General features: G+C 37.5%; 1 protein-coding gene across 8 annotated transcripts in view; it reads right to left on the reverse strand.

Moving 5' to 3' along the window:
• Nucleotides 1-8670: 8670 nt before the first annotated feature.
• The window catches only part of PRDM5 (PR/SET domain 5), an 88540-nt gene continuing 78944 nt past the window's right edge, over nt 8671-18266 (reverse strand). For 5 of the 8 annotated variants that reach the window (XM_075090159.1, XM_075090156.1, XM_075090160.1 and 2 more), the window contains 2 exons: nt 14699-14803; nt 8671-9274 (listed from right to left, as the gene is read on the reverse strand). In XM_075090159.1, coding sequence (XP_074946260.1) covers nt 9110-9274; nt 14699-14803 — 270 coding nt within the window. In that variant the 3' untranslated portion in view covers nt 8671-9109. The remainder of the gene's footprint in view (nt 9275-14698; nt 14804-18266) is intronic. The other 3 variants (XM_075090158.1, XM_075090162.1, XM_075090161.1) reach the window with 1 other exon arrangement.

The following is an 18266-nucleotide window of genomic DNA, read 5'->3' on the forward strand; positions in this document are numbered from 1 at the left end:
TAAAAGATATACTAATATATATAATAAAGCCCTTATACTAACATGACTCAGAAAATAGAACCATGTTCACCACACATAGCAAGCAATCACACAGCCGGTAGCTAGTAGACTGAAATTTAAGTAGGATGATTCTTTGTAATACTTGTCAATTAACCAAAAAAAAACCAACCAAACAAACAAAAAACAGACAACCTCAGCTGAAAGAGTAGATCACTGAAATATAGAGCAGAAAGGTACTATTCTGGTACAAAGCAAATGCGCTAATTTATACCAGGGAAAACCAACATTTTTTTTTAATTTTCATTCTGATGGGCTGTTCATTCTTTAAGTTTAAAAATAAACCACTAAACTTGCATACCAGTCATAGTAGTTTTTCCATCTAACTGAGAACAGGTAACATTTAACCAACCAGCAGACCCTTTGCCATATCTCCAGTGATTAGCTAAGGGACGTTCAAATTTGTGGTGGCACAGAAGGCCTGCTTTCTACACACTGATTTTTAGAATCAGGAAAACAAAAACAAAGTCCAAATCATTAATTTCACAGCTTTTTTTCCACTCTAATCCTCACTTGAATTCTGAGGCTGCATTCAAACCTTCCTTATCATAATTGCTTACCATAATTGCTGAGCTAATGAAAAGTATCAAAGCAAGGAGAAGAAATCACTTTTCCAGCCCTCCTTGCTGAACTGTAAAGGAGTGGGCAGAAGAATTTACAGAAGCTTTGGTTTGCTGGTCAGTACAGCTGGCCTCATCCGCAGCTGCAATAGAGCATGTGCTGATCTTACGGTCTTTTTCTATATTGAAAAGCTAAGCCTCACCCTGTCATCCCACAAATATTTTGGACCTGGGCAAGGAGATAGCTTAGAAAGGGATAACCTCACCTGCTTGGCTTACCAACAACTACCCTCAATGCAGTAGAAACTTTCCATGTACTCATTTGAGAAAGACTCATAGCCCAGGTCACTAAAAACAATGCAGGATCTTCTCTCAGACGCACAGAGCAAGTTTAGAAAACAAAGTATAGAAAGAGATTTAACAGAAGGTGTTCTTATGTGACTCAAGGCTGCCCAAATCACAAGAAAGAATATGAAAGCTCAGGCCTTGGTAGCCTTTGCCCAGAATACCTGAGTAATTCAACAACCTTTTATTTCTGTAAAAGCAAAACAGTAGAAAACATCCTCTGCATAAGCTGTCAGTGTCATCTGACAAGATTTAGTTGTCACGAACTAAACTCTATGCTTAAAACCAGAAGGAAAGGCAGCAAGTAGCCATGGTTAGAAACAGCAAGTTCCAATAAACAAACAAAAAAATTTACATCTTGTCTTTTTTTCAAGATTAGTGTCATTTTCTAGATTAGATTTGTTTAAATAGCTATTTTCAACCTTAGTTTTATTATTCAAAGTTTTTAATAATTTAGTTCTAAGTGATAAAGGAAGAAAACAAGGCAAAAGTGAAATCTGTAATCACAAATCTTCTGTTCCCAAAGGCCTTTTATTATCTCATCTCAGCAGATTTAATCCAAAACTACCTACTACGAAACTGAACAAACTGCATTCAGATGTAGAAGATAATGTAGAGAAGAATCCTTCTGAGTATTATCACAGTATAAATGACCTATGTTAAAAGAGTCAGCATATATCAGAAAGATGGACTTCCATATTTTAAAACATTTAGAAAAAAGCTGCCATTTTGTTAAACACCTTTGGTACTTCCTGACTTGCAAAGTGGATTTATGATCTACCTTGAATTTAAGAGATAAAGTTTGTTAAATAATATTTTAAAGTCTGAGGTATGACACAGAAAATGACCACAATATTAATACCAAAGAGTGAACCTGGATAATGCTGCAGTGAAGGTCTCTAATGCAGCCACAACACTACCTGTTGTAGCACTCCCTCTCCCAGTTTTGTTTGAACAGCTGTTAAACTGGAATTGAACTTGGGGATTTAAGGACTATCTTTTCCTTGTAGAAGGATAATTTTAAAAAAGCCAAAACAAAGCAAAACCACCCACAAACCAAAAACAACTTTTATTAATGGTTCCTTTTTGCTGAATGCCCTTCTCAAATTAAAAATAGAAATTAAAACAACCTCTCTTCAATTACTGTTCAGCAAACAACAATGTTGCTTCGCCACGCAACAAATGGAATGAGAAAATTGTGACCAGTTATTCACAGTTTACTACTTGCTCCATCTACCTGATGCTAACTGCTGTACAAACACACTGAGAGACACCTTCATTACTTCAGGGATTTTATAGCTAAAGGATATGAACACATGATCAACGATATTTGAATTGTAGCCATTTTAAGTTAACTGTGTTGTATCGTTCAACAGCTGAAACACCATAGCTAACCATATATTTGCTTGTGATGCAAGATGTGTATGTCTTATGGGAAATTAATCCTATACAGAACCAACATGACATATTAATAAAAGGCTACAGTTTTGCCTGATTGCTGTTATAATTTTTTTAAAAACAAAAGAAATAGCTAATTAAAACTGGGACATTTTCTATTTATTTGTTGCCACATTAAATTCACAGTCCTCAAATACTGGTTTCCCCATCAGGTCCTATTACCCTGACAGTAATTATCAAGCAATGTTCTTCTTATTCCCACGACATTTAGTACAGTAACTAAGCAAAGGCAAGTGCAAGTCGCTACATAAGCAGAAGAGAGATATTTTGTCCTGAAGAGCTCAGAGGCTAATCAGGAACAAAACCTCTAGACTCCTTCTATCCTGGGCCTCATGCTTGATCCAGAGAGTGAAAAGGTCTCAGAAGTCATGGCTCTATTAAAATGTCTTCTCAGCTAAACATAAATGGCTTTATTTTTAAAGATAAAAGTTACAGTTCTCTTCTCACTTGCACTCAAATGACTCTGTTGTCCCAAAGAGCAATTCTTTTCCATCTATGCTTGTATTTGTACACAACTGAGTTACTGCTTACCAGGACATCCTGTTTAAAAAAAAAACCCTTAAGAATGCAAACAAATGGCAAAATTTACTTAAATTCCACCGATTTCCAGGAGCACACACAGAATCAGGCTTCAGAGTTCTACAAAACTGTGATCGCACCTTTTCAGGCTAGACTGTCTTTTATATATCTCACCTATATAACAGTTTATGCATATGCATGCATACCTGTCTGTGAAATGCTTGTACGACCATTTCAAAAACCTAGGTGGCAACTCTTACTACGTTTCTCTTTCTTAAATTGAAGAATATTGCTAACTCCAGGTTTTCTTCAGGTTAGTTGCTGGAAGGACTCACAGTCTTACAGACTAATACCAGCAGGTTTTGTTTTCTTCCTTCAAAAGCATCCCATCTGAGATTTCAGTTGTATATAGTAGAAAGGTGGTAGGCATCTAAATTATTTACTTGAATTAAATAGTTTCAGTTTGTATGTACAATGCATCTCACGTGCATTTCTAAGACCTACTGCTTAAGTAATTTATCAAATCCTATACCACTCAGAACACACCAAAGACCAAGAGCAGCAAGAGCCCTCTCAGGACTTGGCTGACTCCCGTTAAAAGCAATTATTGCGCAGTCAGCGCAGAATGACTGTGTTAACCAAGATTCCATCAAAAGTGGTGGAAAGTTCCACTTTCAAAAAGACCTACTTCTCAGTAAAACACTTCTTGCCCACTCCTGCCGCAGACTCAAATTAAAGGGGTTTTCTGGTTTTTGTTTTTTTGTTTAAGCTAGAAAGCACTTGCCACCAGTTTCAAGGCAGGCATCAAAATATATTACCACATACATTTCTACTCATAAGTGAAACACTAGAGTAGCTTCGTTTTTGTTCCTCCATCTTACTACCTAGATTTTTCTGAGGTGATCAGGCCCAGGACACGCACAGTGATGGAGATCCAAGAATATTTTGCCTACCTCAGCTTGAGTCCACAGAGACAAATGGACCATCAAGTCTCTCCTCCACTTGTGACATGGGCGGGTGTTTCCCCCGGTCTCTTTCGTCACTGGAGGGTGATGACAGTTTATGTATCATGCACAGCCTCTGATCACGCTCCTGTTGTAACATGAGAGGTAGCTGAGATTAACAACTCAAAGAGGCGTGCTACTTGAACATAACAAATAGGGCTTGGTAGAAGTGATGCAGCATAGCAGCAAATGCTTTGCAAACACTGAGTGTGCCCATATACTGTCTACCCTTGTTCACAGGATATTTCTGATTCAAGCTTCAAGGGAACAGGGGCTAAAAAAATAAACAATAACTATCACATAAAATTAAGACTGGCAGTCCCAAGTTGAAATGTTCAACAAATAATTTTCCAGGTCAAGGAAATTTTTTATCAGTGACAACTTTTCAACTGTTACTGCACATCCTTAAATTACTCCATCTTCCTGATGTGCCACAGTATGTAAAAGAGACAAAAATAAGCTGTCAAAAATCAAATGTGTTCAAGAATAGAGCTTTACAGCTGTAACCACTATCTTATTCTGAGCTGACACTAGCCTAAAAAAACCAAATACGCAGATTTCAAATCTCACCATGAAGGGAATCCCTATACTTCTTTAGGGCAATACCTCATCTGCGCCATGAGGTACACCTGATCGTACGCTGACAACAGCACACTGAGCTCTTCTACCTCTAAAAGTGATGCTTTAGAGGGACTATTATGCTACACCTTTTAAACTGAAACTGAAAATAAACTAGTCAGAGGCCTTTGAAGAATAACAGCTTTGATAAATATTGATGCAAAGAGCATTAAAGGTTGCAATTTAAAACACAGACCAGAAACATAGTCTTATAACAACATCACAAACTAACTCACAAAGCATACAAATTGCTTTGACTGCACTATGCCTGTACATTCAAATATAACAACATAGAACACTCAGCACACCTGTTAACTTACTTACTCTTTTGCCTGATTTCTAATAAGAACTTGCTAGTGTGAACTAGAGGATGCCATCAAATCCTTCACAATCATCTCAGACAAACAGAATTATAAATGTCCTTTGCACTTGCCAATGCTATCACATTAATGATTTGTATCAGCTTCTGGCCGTACCTCTGATCAGAATGGAAAGCAAAAGGAACAAGCAAGTTTGCTGCTGTTCCTAACATCAGAGATGGCGTTCTCTCCAAAGGAGTTAACTGTAATGGAGAAATAAAGAGAACAAATTAAATGTTATGATCTGCAGAAAATTATACAATGTAGGGGAAGGAAAATCACAGCCTTCTAAAATTTCAGTGTCTACGCATTATTTCAGGAATATCTTTAGCTTTTCATGCTATTCTGCACAGCACAACCTACCATGGAAAAGCCAGTATTTTAATTAATTATGCATTTTGTCAGTTTGTCATAGTAGACAGTAAAGAAAAACAAACATACAAACGCACACACTAAAATATTAACAATAAGATTTAAACCAACAGTTTTCAATTTCTCATTTCTCAAAATCAGCTGATTATCTTTTCCAAAGGTAATACCAAGTGGGAGACTGTCAACAGAAATTTTACTCTAAGGAGGAGGGTCTGTTGGTTTGGTTTTTTTCTTAGTTTTTGTGTTTGTTTGGGGGAGTCTTTGTTGTTGTTTGGTTTTTGATTTTAAGAAAGCTAAGACCCAATATACCACATAATGGTTAGTCTTCATTGTAAATACACACTCAATTATACAGTTCACCACCATGAATTCAGTAATCTGAATCATATTACCTCCAACTGTGAGAAATTCAAGCACCTCATGGAAAGTACAGGGCAGGTCTTGCCACAGAAACACCTGCAGCTGCCAAGCCAGCTGCTGGCTCTGTAGGAGCTCAGGCATATCTGCAGCCACTTTAGCCCCACAAGGAAAATTCCTAGAGAACACGATCGAAGAGTCATAACCCGGAGCTGGGCTTCAACCTTCCGCACCTATTTATTGTGCTCCCCATGAAGGTCTTTTACTCGCACATCGATCCTGTCTATCCCTTGTTCTACTGAAGCCATTAAGAAGATCAAAGCTTCAGTTAGTTAACTGCTGCTATTGATTACAGTGTGATTAATCTTAATATGTATATTGCAACTTACCCAGAAATAGTTTTAAAAAGTACATGCCGCTCTCCATGTACTAACTTTCAGCAACTAGCTATTTTTCTCAAATACAGTTATTACTCCTAAACATGTAACACAACTCTGCAGCAGAGATCTCTGGCAAAAACCCTATGCAAAGTAAGTAAAATATATTAACTTATCCTCTTCCTCCCCCCAAAAAAAGAGTTTTTCTTCTTTCTGATTTAATAGCATTGTCCCTCAAAAACTGCTTTAAAAACTCATCACTTTTGAATGTTTTTCTTTTTTCATTTTTTTTGAGTTTTTTTTCCTTCTGCTGTTCTCGGTGCCTTAGTTTGCATTGACCAAATGGAAAAAGGAAAAATATAAAGGAAAAAAATATAAAAAATTGTAATATCAATTTTTCTATGACTACTGATATCAAAAAGGCAAACTAAAAAAAAAAGTCACATTTGCAATGTTGTCCCACCCCAGACACGTCAAAAAAGTCACCAACCTAATTCTCTTGCACATAATTAAGACCACATAGCTAAAACACCATCAGACATCTCAGTATATGGTACTGATTGATTTTCCTTCCTGAACACATAAATTACATTAATTTTTATAACTGTAGCAGTAAGTTAAAGTTCTCTGGACTGAGAAATACACTAGTCTGATAAACTCTCTAAGAAAAGCTCTCTCTATTTAACTAAAATTAAGAAGAGCATAAAGATTATTACACAACACCATAGAGGTTACAACTCCACACAAAAATACACGGCACATAGATCTCGTGATACGCTTTTCTGTCACACCCAAGTGTAACACCTAAGTCACTTTTTCCACTGAGCTGATACACTACAGAACGACGTTATATGAAACAGGCTTATCCATATGCAGGTCTTCTCCGAGATTCTCTTCATATGAATTTATATCAGTGTAACTGCTGTGGCCTATTTTATACAATTACATTACAGTCTGGACCATATGTCTGTTGCTTTACTATGCTTTATTCTTTTTTCAATTCAGATCAGCCTAGGGCCTGCTGGATTCCAATTTCAAATCTGCAGATACAGCTGAAGGTTAGCCTTTTGCCTGCTGAAACCTTGCAGGTGGTTCATTCAAGCCTAACTAGTCATATGTAACTTGAGCCAAGGACTTTTGAAATGAGCAGGAAAACATCATGTTGAAGTTTTCTATAATGCTGAAAACAGTGACAGTTCCTGCTTGTCCCTGATCAGCTTTGTTAGAATTGATAGCTGTAAGTGACCTGGTTTCATTAAGAAAGGGAACCTGTAAACTTGAGCGTACAACCTCTTGTAAATGGGAAGGACACCTGTAAACTTGTCTGTTATCATGGAGCATTACAGGCTTCCAAAAGAAAAGAAAGGAGGTTGAAGACAAACAGTCTCATAACAAAACAGGAAGCTTCCTAGAAAAAAAAAACCTAAGACCCTCTGATATAGACCCTATAATTATAATTACCCCTATTAGTGGCATGCCCTCCTCAGCTTCTGAGAAAAACATGAAGTGTCTTCTGCTTATTTTCTGGAGGAAAGTAACAGCTTTGGAAAAGATTACTATTGGCATCCAGTGCTGGGCCTCAAAACTGAACACGTAGCGTACAGATGTCCATGCAGAAGAATGGGATCCAAATTATTAGTAGAGAAGGAAGTGTTAATCACTAAATACATCAACATCTTCTATTGCTAGAAATACTACTATTGCTATTTCTTTTTTGCTCTTCTAGGTAGAAAATCTACCATGTGATAAACAGATCTGAGAGTTTATCATGAGATAAAAAATTAGGCTGTTCATTTCATTATAATTCTCCCCGCTGCAGTCCAGAAAGAAGCTGAATTATTTTCCCATGAAAACTAGAAGCAAGATGTCCCAATGCGAGTTCATTTTACAAAACACTGACAGGTCCAAAATGAATACAAACAATTTCCTAATGAAAGAGCCTTAATATTAACTGCTGATAACTCAGGAATTTCACATACAATCACTCTCTGAAGTTAGAGTTTTACTGTCCTTGAAAATAAAAATTTCTTGCTTATCTAACTGTGGTACCAGACGGCCTGTGAGAACTCTTTTCAAGAGTTTTACTGGAGTAAACGATCTGATAATGTGAAGAATTTGACTCTTTCTTAGTTGTAAAGCAGTATTTTTCTGAGTGCTCATTAACAGAATCAAGAAAACAAAGGTAGTTAATTGGGATGAAGAAATCCAGGGCATCTGATTCAGCAGGAGGAAACTCTCTGGGAACCAGCTGTTCACCAGGAAATCAAGTACATGTTAACTAGGCAACTGTAGCTGCTCAAGCCACTCCGTTAAGATGTCTTTCCACTTGCCTTGCCAGTCACAATGAGTATGAATATGGTACTTGAACTAAATCACTCAAGGTTTTCACTTCAGTCTTGTTTTATGCAGCCAGAAGAAATACATCCTCCTCAACGCTCATACAGAAATACTTAACTGACAGATTTCCACAGTTTCTGTACCCATGCATTTTGGCATCTCAAGAACCAATTCAAGTTAATGAGTTTCATCTAGTAATGAGAAAGCTGTAAATAAAATGAGACAAAATCATGTTACAACAAAATGCAGAATTAAGATCTGAATAAAATATGCCTGGATGCAATCAGTAGTTAATTACAATGACAAATTCTATGTGGTTTCGAATTAAAGAATTTTAATAGAGTCTTGAAGCTTAGATACAGAAATACAGTTGCAGACAGCCAGGGGTTCTGTTCCAAATGTCCAGAATTTCCAGGTAATGCTACCAATATCTATCTTTCAAAGGCTGTAACTGAGCAGGTTTGCTTAAAGCTTTTATCCTTGTTTAAAAATTAAAAAATAAATTCCCAAAGTTCTTCTATCATCAACTATTTATTTTCAAGGTATGTTTTACATCAGGTCAATGTCTGTCTTTGGTTTTTATCCTACTAGGATATTTTTTAAAAAGTGGGAAAAATAACACAGGAACACATTACAGTTGTTTCTCCTGACTATGCTTACTAATCAGGTGAGAAGTCTGGAGTCTGTACACATACAAATGGAGCACTTTGGAATGGCGAGATCCATCCTTCTCACACATGGTGTAATTAGCTGTCAGTTTCTCCATGGACATTTTCCATGTGCACTTTGAGGTAGTCATTTCTTGTAAACTTCTTGTGGCAAAGCTGGCATTCTGCCATCGGTCGATTGGGGTTGTGAGTCAGCTTGTGTCGGATCAGCATTTTCTTCAGGCTGAAGGACAGATCACAAACCTAAGGCAGTGAAGACAGGAAAAAGACAAAAGAAGTCTTAAAGCTTCAAGCATGTGTAATGCTGCATATGTTAAATCACTAAGGCCACAGCCACACATACCTGCAATACTTAATAAATGAGCTGGTCTTTGGAAGAGCAACTCCTTCAGAGAGCACCTTAAAGATACTCTGTCTGGTATCTTTCAATGTTGTATATTAACAGTGGTACCACAGGCACCGGTGGTGGTGAGGAGGAAGACTCAATCTTCAAAATATCAACACACTGAGGAGTTACATTGTGTTTGGTTGTTTTGTTTTGGGGGATTTTTTGTTTGCTGTTGGGGGTGGGGGGGTGGGGTGTTGTTTTTAAAAACCTATTGTTCTATCTGGGATGCAGCAAAAATGATGAGAAAACATCACAAGCCTCTGTTGATTCAACCTCAAATGAAATATTTCCTTCCTGACCTCCAGAAGGACACCTGCAGGTTCCTAAAAAATCAGTGCAAACTGCTCAGTTATAAGGAGGGAAGAGTGGAAAAGAAAAAAAAAAAAAAAAAGAGAGAGGCTCTGAAGACTGCAGAGAGGTTAATAATTCTTATAGAGAAAACCTCATTGCTCCAGTCTTCCTCTGCCTGGCCAAGAAAACAGAAGGCATCTGGCAAATGAAGGTGTAATTCCTTTGCTATATTATCTGGTGTGGTGCTTCCCTTCCTAAACTGTACTCCAAGCAGTCCAGTACATTCTGCCATTTGAATAAAAGGATAGAGGGATAAGGGACTCTGCCATGCTACAACCATCACGTCTTATAAAAATTCCTGTACTGAAGTCAAAATGAAAGGTTAAGAACACGTTCAGCCAAGAGCAGTTAGAATGAAAAGCTACAAATCTGTAGGCAAGACATCAAGTCAACTGAAATCATGCAGTTATATTGTCACTTTCACCTTCCATACAGGTACATATTGTACGCATGAACTTCCCAGGGGAAAAATAAAATAGAAAGCACGCTCCTGATTTGACAAATGAAATAGGCAGTCATATAATAAGAATGAACATCCATAGGCTTGCAGTCTTAGCACTCCAGGTTCATTCCAGACAAAAATGTCTTCCATGCACAGAAACCTCAGGGAACCCAGCACAATCCTTCTTTAGGAAAATGAAGTTTTAAATTCATATTGGTATCAAACTAGTAATGAAAATGCTGAATGATTACTGACTCCTTTCGAAACAAAGATAAATAGAGCTGACTATCCAAGTAGATAATCTTGACCTGCAGTATATGTACTTTGTGCCAATTAAGGCAAACCATACAATGACCATAAAAAGGGCAACTGCCAGAAGCAAGTTTTGTACCCAAAATAATTTTTCTGCAGAAAAGAACACTGTAAGTGCTGTTGCAATGGAGCATTTTTTAATTTATGACATGATGTAATACCAAGGACTTTTATACAGCAACTATAACTCTCCAACTTTTTTCCCTAAATGTATAATTACCCCTTTCAGACCCAAGCAACAGACACCCTTTTGTTGTGCAACAGTGAACGTCACTTAAAGCATCCACTGGTCAGGTCTTAATATTGCTCTTGCCAAGTACCATTTTCTATTCCTTTTCCACAGAACACACCAAGTGAACTCCTAACATTTATCTAATCTAATCATCATGCTTGCTCGCAGTTTCAACATTTTAAAAGTATCATATACTTGTAAGCACAACATGTTTCTTGGAAGCCAGGAAGCTGACCAAGGATATACACACATACAGGATACATATGTGTTCTGTGTATCTTACACATGCTTCTTCATTTTTAAGATAAGCAGCTTATAACACAATCTTAAAGTGCTTTTTTTTCATTTAAAATGCTCATGTAACAATTGGTATAATGTGTCCTACTGTTCCTTCAAGGCTCCAGCACGTTCTATTACCTAACTTCTTCAAAAAGAATATAGAATGCACAGGATCATTACTTAAAGATATGCTACATCTTGTGCTGTGTTTATGCATGAAAGTTCTTGGGTTTTCTTAAGAGTTTGCTTTGTATTTCAATTTTATAAGCAAGACCGACATTTTATAGATTTACATCCATACTTGCTAATGTGCACTTGAACTCTAATCAATCTCTTCAAAATGATCAAAGTATGATCAAGTAGGGAGGGTGGAAAAGACTGACATTTGAAAGTAAGTGTAGGGTCAACTAAAGGCAGAGTAGAGGGAAATACTGTACTGGAGAGAAACCAGGACAGGCAGTACCTGACCCTTCTGCCCCCGAAGAATAATCTGCTGTCTCTGAGGCAACTGAAGTTCAGCTGGCCTTCCAGTGAAAAGCAGGCTGATCTTCAGAGGACAGAAATCTAATATGCTAGGAAATAACCCACATTTTTTTGTTTCCATATTTCAGTTATTTTCACTCTCTTTTGTAATATATACCAGTATTTTAACCTTAAAATGGGAATATTCAATTTCCGCTATCAGTTGGATGAGAGAGCTTTGAGTCATTAACATTAATTTCTGAAAATCTTTTGTTGACTGACAAGACACAGAAACAGCCACATAAACAAACTGTAGCACCTTCATCGAAGGCGGTGCAACGATTACTTTTACATGTAGCACAATCCTGTTCTATAATGTCTGTTCCATATGCCTGAGAGAGAGGAAGAGAAGACATTACTCTTAATTTCTGATTCTGGAAAAAAAATTCTACTTAAAGCAAAGCAAAAAAAAAAATTGGTATGTAATAGTTTACATTGGGTGGGGAGAGGTGCACTGTCAAGTGAAGCCTATTCCTGAGCCCATAAAATACCCCTTTTTTGTTTTTTTTTTCCAATAGCCAAAAGTTTTCTTTCTTCAGTTCTTTGGCACTGAAGGCCATTCCTGTGTGTAAATGCTAACTGTACTAAGAAACAAACAAAATTCTGACAGCAAATGTTAATACACTGTTTAGAAGAAAGAGCTGAATAGCTTCTATGACTGCTTCTAAAGCCAGGTAGGAAACAAGACCAAAACCCTCAATCCTCTTAAGACTTTGGTCTTTGAGTGTCGCTTCATGTATTATTACATTTATGAATATGTTAATCATTGAAAAAATAGCCTGGTTTTCACCTTTAAAGGATTCTTAGTAGGTCTGGGCATTGGACTTACGTAAGGGCATGCCAGTAGTATGCCTTCACCCCTTAAAACATGCAATGGAAATGGGGGGTTGCGTGTGGAATCCAGAAAATAGTAACAAAACCCATTATGAACATGGGAACTTGTCATGCAAAGTGCTGGAAAGAGAAACAACTTCAGAGTTGACTAGGAAGGAACATGGCACATGTACAGAAAGCAATGAATGAAATAGCTATTAACCCTTTCTGTTAATGAAAGAACTAAGAGACAATTATTGAAATTCCATTGCAATAACTTGACACACTCTCCCCTCCCAAAAACCTCTTTCCACAGTTAAGAATTTGCAGAAGTTGTTGCTTTAAATTACCACTCAGGTCATTATAAGAAAAATAATGAGAATATCTACAGCTATCTTTAGCAGGATAAAAATCATAGGTGAGAATATTTGAGTGTAGAAACCAATCTTTAGTATTGGGGAGCCAACAATAAATGTCCCCATAGGTACATCTTTCTTTAACTGTCCACTACTGGTTTTCCTGTAACTTCTGCTGAAACATCTGGTAACATACAACGTGTGAGACAGCTCTGAAAGAATGGTCTGCTCTGGGTGGCATTTACTACGTCCCCAGCATCTGCAGAAGCTGAGTCTAGATGAAATAAGGAGTGACTGTCAAAACCAAAAGTTTCACAGTCTCCAGTTGTGCATTAAGCAGCAAACCATGGTAGACACGTGGGCAACTGAAGGGTGCATGAATGGATAGTAGAGGCAACTGCTGTTTACGTCCAAACCCCGAAAAGCCAGCAATCTCTGCAATGTGCAGCTAGCAAAAGACTAGTGCTGAAGAATAATATTGGTGAAACATGGTAGTAATTTAAAGTATAAAAAAACCTCAAGTAATTGAAGGTACATAAAAATTCTCAGAGAAGGACTAGGGCTAGACACAGATTACAGCAGTTTCTAGAAATACTATGATTTGAGAAAATACAGTTCTATCTAATTAATGAGGAAAACTGAAGGGGTAGTTGAAGCAGGTAAGCGCGTTTCCATATAGCTCTTATTTTCAATGAAAGAAAGAAAGCATAATAAATTATAACCCCAAATTGGTCTGAAAAAGTACACCGTGAATCCAAGACCAGCGAATCTTGGATCCACAGTGTGGGAAAAATTGCATTTACACTGCAAGCTAGCCAACAGCTGATAAACAGTATGGCAACCTGAAAGCTAAAGAAGTTATTGACAATGATTTGGAATTAGAGAAATCCTCAAGGTACTATATAGAGCCAGGCTGAGGTTATCCCAAAAGAATACAGCCAATCTCCTGACTTGCAAGACATTAGCAAAATATCGTAGCTGAAATTTTTCACTAAATAAATTTTACTCTCAATGAAATGGACCCATTTATTTATTAAAACCCAGATCAATTAGCAGACCCTTGCAACTTTCGTGCCAAGTGGTTATTCTAATTTTGCATCTGATTTTAGAAATTTGTGAACAAGTTTACAACTATTCAGACTGAGCCATCTAGGATATAACTGAAAGCTGGTGGTTCCTTTGTGACTAGTTCATTAAGACCTAGCATCACAAAATAAAGCACCTATACTAGTTCTATACCCTATTCTGATGCCCTTCTCTAAATCCTTGAGCAACAACTTAAAATCTGGCTTTTGATAATTCTGAGAGACATTCTTTTCCAACAGTTTCTGCACGTTCAGCCACCCCACCGACCTTCCAAAAGCTGTGAGGTACGTTTTACACAGGATGGGGTATGCTGAATGAAAGGTACTTTGACAGTGATCTACGAACTGTACTATGATACGCTGCATTTCATAACCGCTAGCATACACAGCATCCATGACTTATTGAACAACAACAACAACAAAAAAAAAATCAACTATGAACAGATGTTGAAAATATCAGGCCAGATTTCACTAAACAGAAATTGGAAATTCTGAACTCATCTTTGTGTCATTCAACAACATCAGAAGCATTCGGATTCCATGTAATGAATTAAATGCCTTTTCCTGTATAAGCTAATCTGTCATACAATTTATACGGGAACCCAACCAGCATGAATTTGTAACTTGTAATACCCAAAATTGGATTAATAATAGTGAAAATAACTCTTAAGGGATCCAAAACCATAAAATAAAAGGGTGTGCAACACTCTTGGCAACTGAAAAGGCAACATAAAGTTCCCTGTATGGTCTTTCATTAGTTAGACAATCAAAGACCATATGAAGTGTAACTCTATGCCACAGCCAATGGGCACATGGCCGTAGTCACATTGGAATTAAGTCCTGCTGCTGCACTCAAGTCAAGAAGACAAAGGGATAGATCAACTCACATCACACTGAAACGGCTTCTCTCCGGTGTGGGTTCTCATGTGCTCATCTAGGCCTCGCTTTTGACTGAAAGCCTTGTTACACTCTGAACATTGGTATGGCTTTTCCTGTATGAAATGACAACAGTGAGTGAAAGTGAGTCAACACAGAGCCCAAGTCATTAAAGGAGTGGAATTCCATGCTGGATGGTGCAAGTTTTATATTCTCTCTAAGGGATTACAGTCAGTGAAAACAACAGAAAACGACTTTCAAATGATTAAGTGAAAGCTGGGAAAGCTGTGGCCTGACAGTTTCCACTTCAACACCCACTTACAAATTAATTATCTGTTCCAGCCTTTCAAACCCAGGCATTTTGGGAGTCTGCTTTTTGTAATGTGAAAGGTACAGAAACATAAAATTCCAATGTACTTTCCTTTATCCTCCACAAAAGCTTAAAGCATAAAGACAAGTAAGATGTCTATAAAAGCTCAGGTTTGTTAGCACGCTTCCAAGCAGGGGAAGAGGTGAGGGGAAGAAGTGGGGGTACAAGGAAAGCTTGTGGTAGAGAAAAAACTTATTTTGAGAAGTGGTGACAGAAGGTTAATCACATATTCATTGCAGAATCTCAGAAGAAGTGCAGATGGCAACCAAGCCATCTGTATTTTTATTAGAACTATTGGTTAGCAGCTACTGTAACACATGATGTTATAAAAGTTGCAAGCTCACTGACATCAAATAAATAATTAGAGATATGTACGGAAAACCACTTATACAAAGATTTTCTTCTTTGAAGTTTTTCCTTAATATAGAAACTTCTATATAAGGTGTAATTCCTCCTTTTTGCCACTAAAGTTACAGAAGAAGTGTATGGAAAACAACATTTAAATAAGTTAATTAAACATAAAAGTTAGTATTATGGCACTGCACATTGCCTCACTAAAATTTTGATGCTCTAGAGGCACCTTTATTTTTGAATCAAATATTTATACTTATTTCACTCTCATCCTACTTTTTCCTGTGGTCCCTGATTTGGTATTCCTTAAGTTCTAAACATGGGCATTTTGGGCAAAGTAAACACTTTTCACTAAATTAAATTGAAAACAAAGACTGAAAATCAATAGGCAATAAAAATGCTAAGTCCATGAATTAACAAATAATAGGCAGTAATCTTAATGGTCTTCTGGGAAATAATGTGGGATCCAAGGGTAAGCGAGAATGAACAACTCAGTGTAGGTGTTGAAGCTACTAAGTGAAGAAATTCTCTGGTTATTGAATTCCTATCCTGAGTATGTAGGGGACAATCAGGTCTCCACATATTGCTGAATCCTGCCAGGTACTCAGCATAAACCATACAAGTAACACAATGGGCTATAAAACAGCGCTGTTCTGGGTAAGTCCCAAGCTCTCTCCTTAGGGCAGCTCTTTGCAGGTACAGAGCTCTCAGCGAGGGTGAAGACCGGGTTCTTCATTTTGTTCTAGTGGCAGTGGACCACCCTCCCATAAGGTTACCTAGAAAAGACAGTGTCATCGACAGAAACACCTCAACGTTCAGTGGCAGGAATCCTCTAGCTCACTAAAACCAGGTCATAAGCTGTGTACACAGGCAAAGGCATTTCTCCAGCAATTTCAATTTCAGATATGAGTAAGTCATGAGACAAAGTGCATTTCAGTATGATGCAAGACAAATCTTCCTACTGACACAGGCTGTGTACACGGTGCCCAGCTGCATATAATCAAACTGGCCTGAAGGGAAGCCCCTAATGATCTTTTCTGTGCAAGATTTTCCTTACACTTATTTATTATCTTTGTGCTTTTTCATCACTATCTTGATTTTGTAATTTCCATAATTCGTCAGTATAAACTAAAAGATAACAAATGACCTAAAAAAAGATCTGAGCTGATCTTAAAAAATAAAAATCATCATCTAGACCAAAAACTTCATGTCACAGGGAATTTTGCTAGACTGACTAAAGACTTCATGGAGCAGGTCTGTGATTTTTAAGGAAATGTATGAATATACCATATGAAAAGCAGGTTTCTGCAACACCCCCTTAATTGGTTTTGCATTGTGGTTAACATAAACCACATTTTCTGTGAGTTCTCTGAAAACAGCCTTTCTCTGTGTAGGTTGTTCCACAGAAAGCGCAAAGCAAAGCGTATGATGTGTACATCTTAAACACCTATGAAAGCATTCATTATTGCAAACTGTACCAGGTGTACTTGCTCTCTTTTTATCATCCTGTTCTTCAGATATCTGAAGAGTTACCTTGATTATGCTTATCTTACTCATTTGAGTTAAACAGAAGTCAGGATTCCATTTTGGAGAAACAGCCATTACGAACACTGGGAAGCTAAGTCACAAACCTGGGCTGTAATACCTTCCCCAAGGTTATGTTTGCCTATTTGTATTATTCTCTACTGCAAAAAGGGTATATCCAACCACCCCCTTGGCATTTGTATTTAAATTCACATATGTAGTGCATGAAACACATCCAAAGCTGTCTTTGATCTAATTTTAGATTCCTTACATGTGTATATTCCAGTGACTTCAGCAGACACAATTCTGATTCACACCAGCCCCTCCTCCGCTCTCTCCACTAGGCTAAGCTGCCCTTCATCCACATTTGTGTCTGCCTCAGTAAAATCGGTAGGTCATCCAGAGCAAAGCTTGGCTCTAAGTTTCTCTCCAAAGAAAAAGACTTTTTTAGTCAGTTTTGAAGACGACATGATTCTCAGAGACTAATTTCTTCAAAACAAAACATTCTGTGCTTTTCCTCTTCTCCCCCCCTCCCCCCCCCCCCCCATATCAAATTTCCATTGCACAATACTTGGAGAAGGAAACATTTGTAACATGGAAAAGATGATGTTGAATTGGCATAACCATCACTGCTCTAAGCATGAACAGGAAAAAAATATAGATAAAAACCACAGCAATAAGTCTGAAAGTTAATGCCACCATAAAAGGACAATAGGGACCAATGATGAGGTCAGAAGAAAGTTGGACAAATTTAAAACCAAAAATTTAAAGCCAAGGGAAAAATCTGCTAACTGTCAACAAAACAGGAGGTCATTGGGAAGATCATATAAGTCTGACTTCAGAGGAGTCAGCAACTGCTAGTACTATAAATCTACCCTCTGTTCAAAAAGCATCTGCCAGGCCATGACTACGGTGGCAGCAAAGCCAAAGGATTACATGTGTTTTCTTTTATTGATGATATAAATGAGGAAGGGAGCCGAGAGACTGAGAGAGACAGGATGTAGCTGATACTTCAGTGATTTAATATTACATTTCTAAGTATACCAGGTATAAATAGAAATATGTAGATCAGGATTTATAACCTTCCTGCCTCCAAACAGAAAAAGGCCAAGGAGAGCCCAAATGGGACTTGGTATTCTGGAAGGTGCTCACGGTAAGACTGATATGCTAACTTAGAAGCTCCCATCTCTGATGATTTTCACTTCCCTATGTTAAGTCTGAGAGGAATTCAACATTTTAGCAACTATGACAAATAAAACTGCTTGCAATAGACACTTCATCTGTCTGTGGATAGCTGAATCATAAATTATACCTTGGATTCTATGTAAATTGTG

The sequence above is a fragment of the Phalacrocorax aristotelis genome, chromosome 4, assembly GCF_949628215.1.
Source record: "Phalacrocorax aristotelis chromosome 4, bGulAri2.1, whole genome shotgun sequence".
NCBI lineage: Eukaryota > Metazoa > Chordata > Aves > Suliformes > Phalacrocoracidae > Phalacrocorax > Phalacrocorax aristotelis.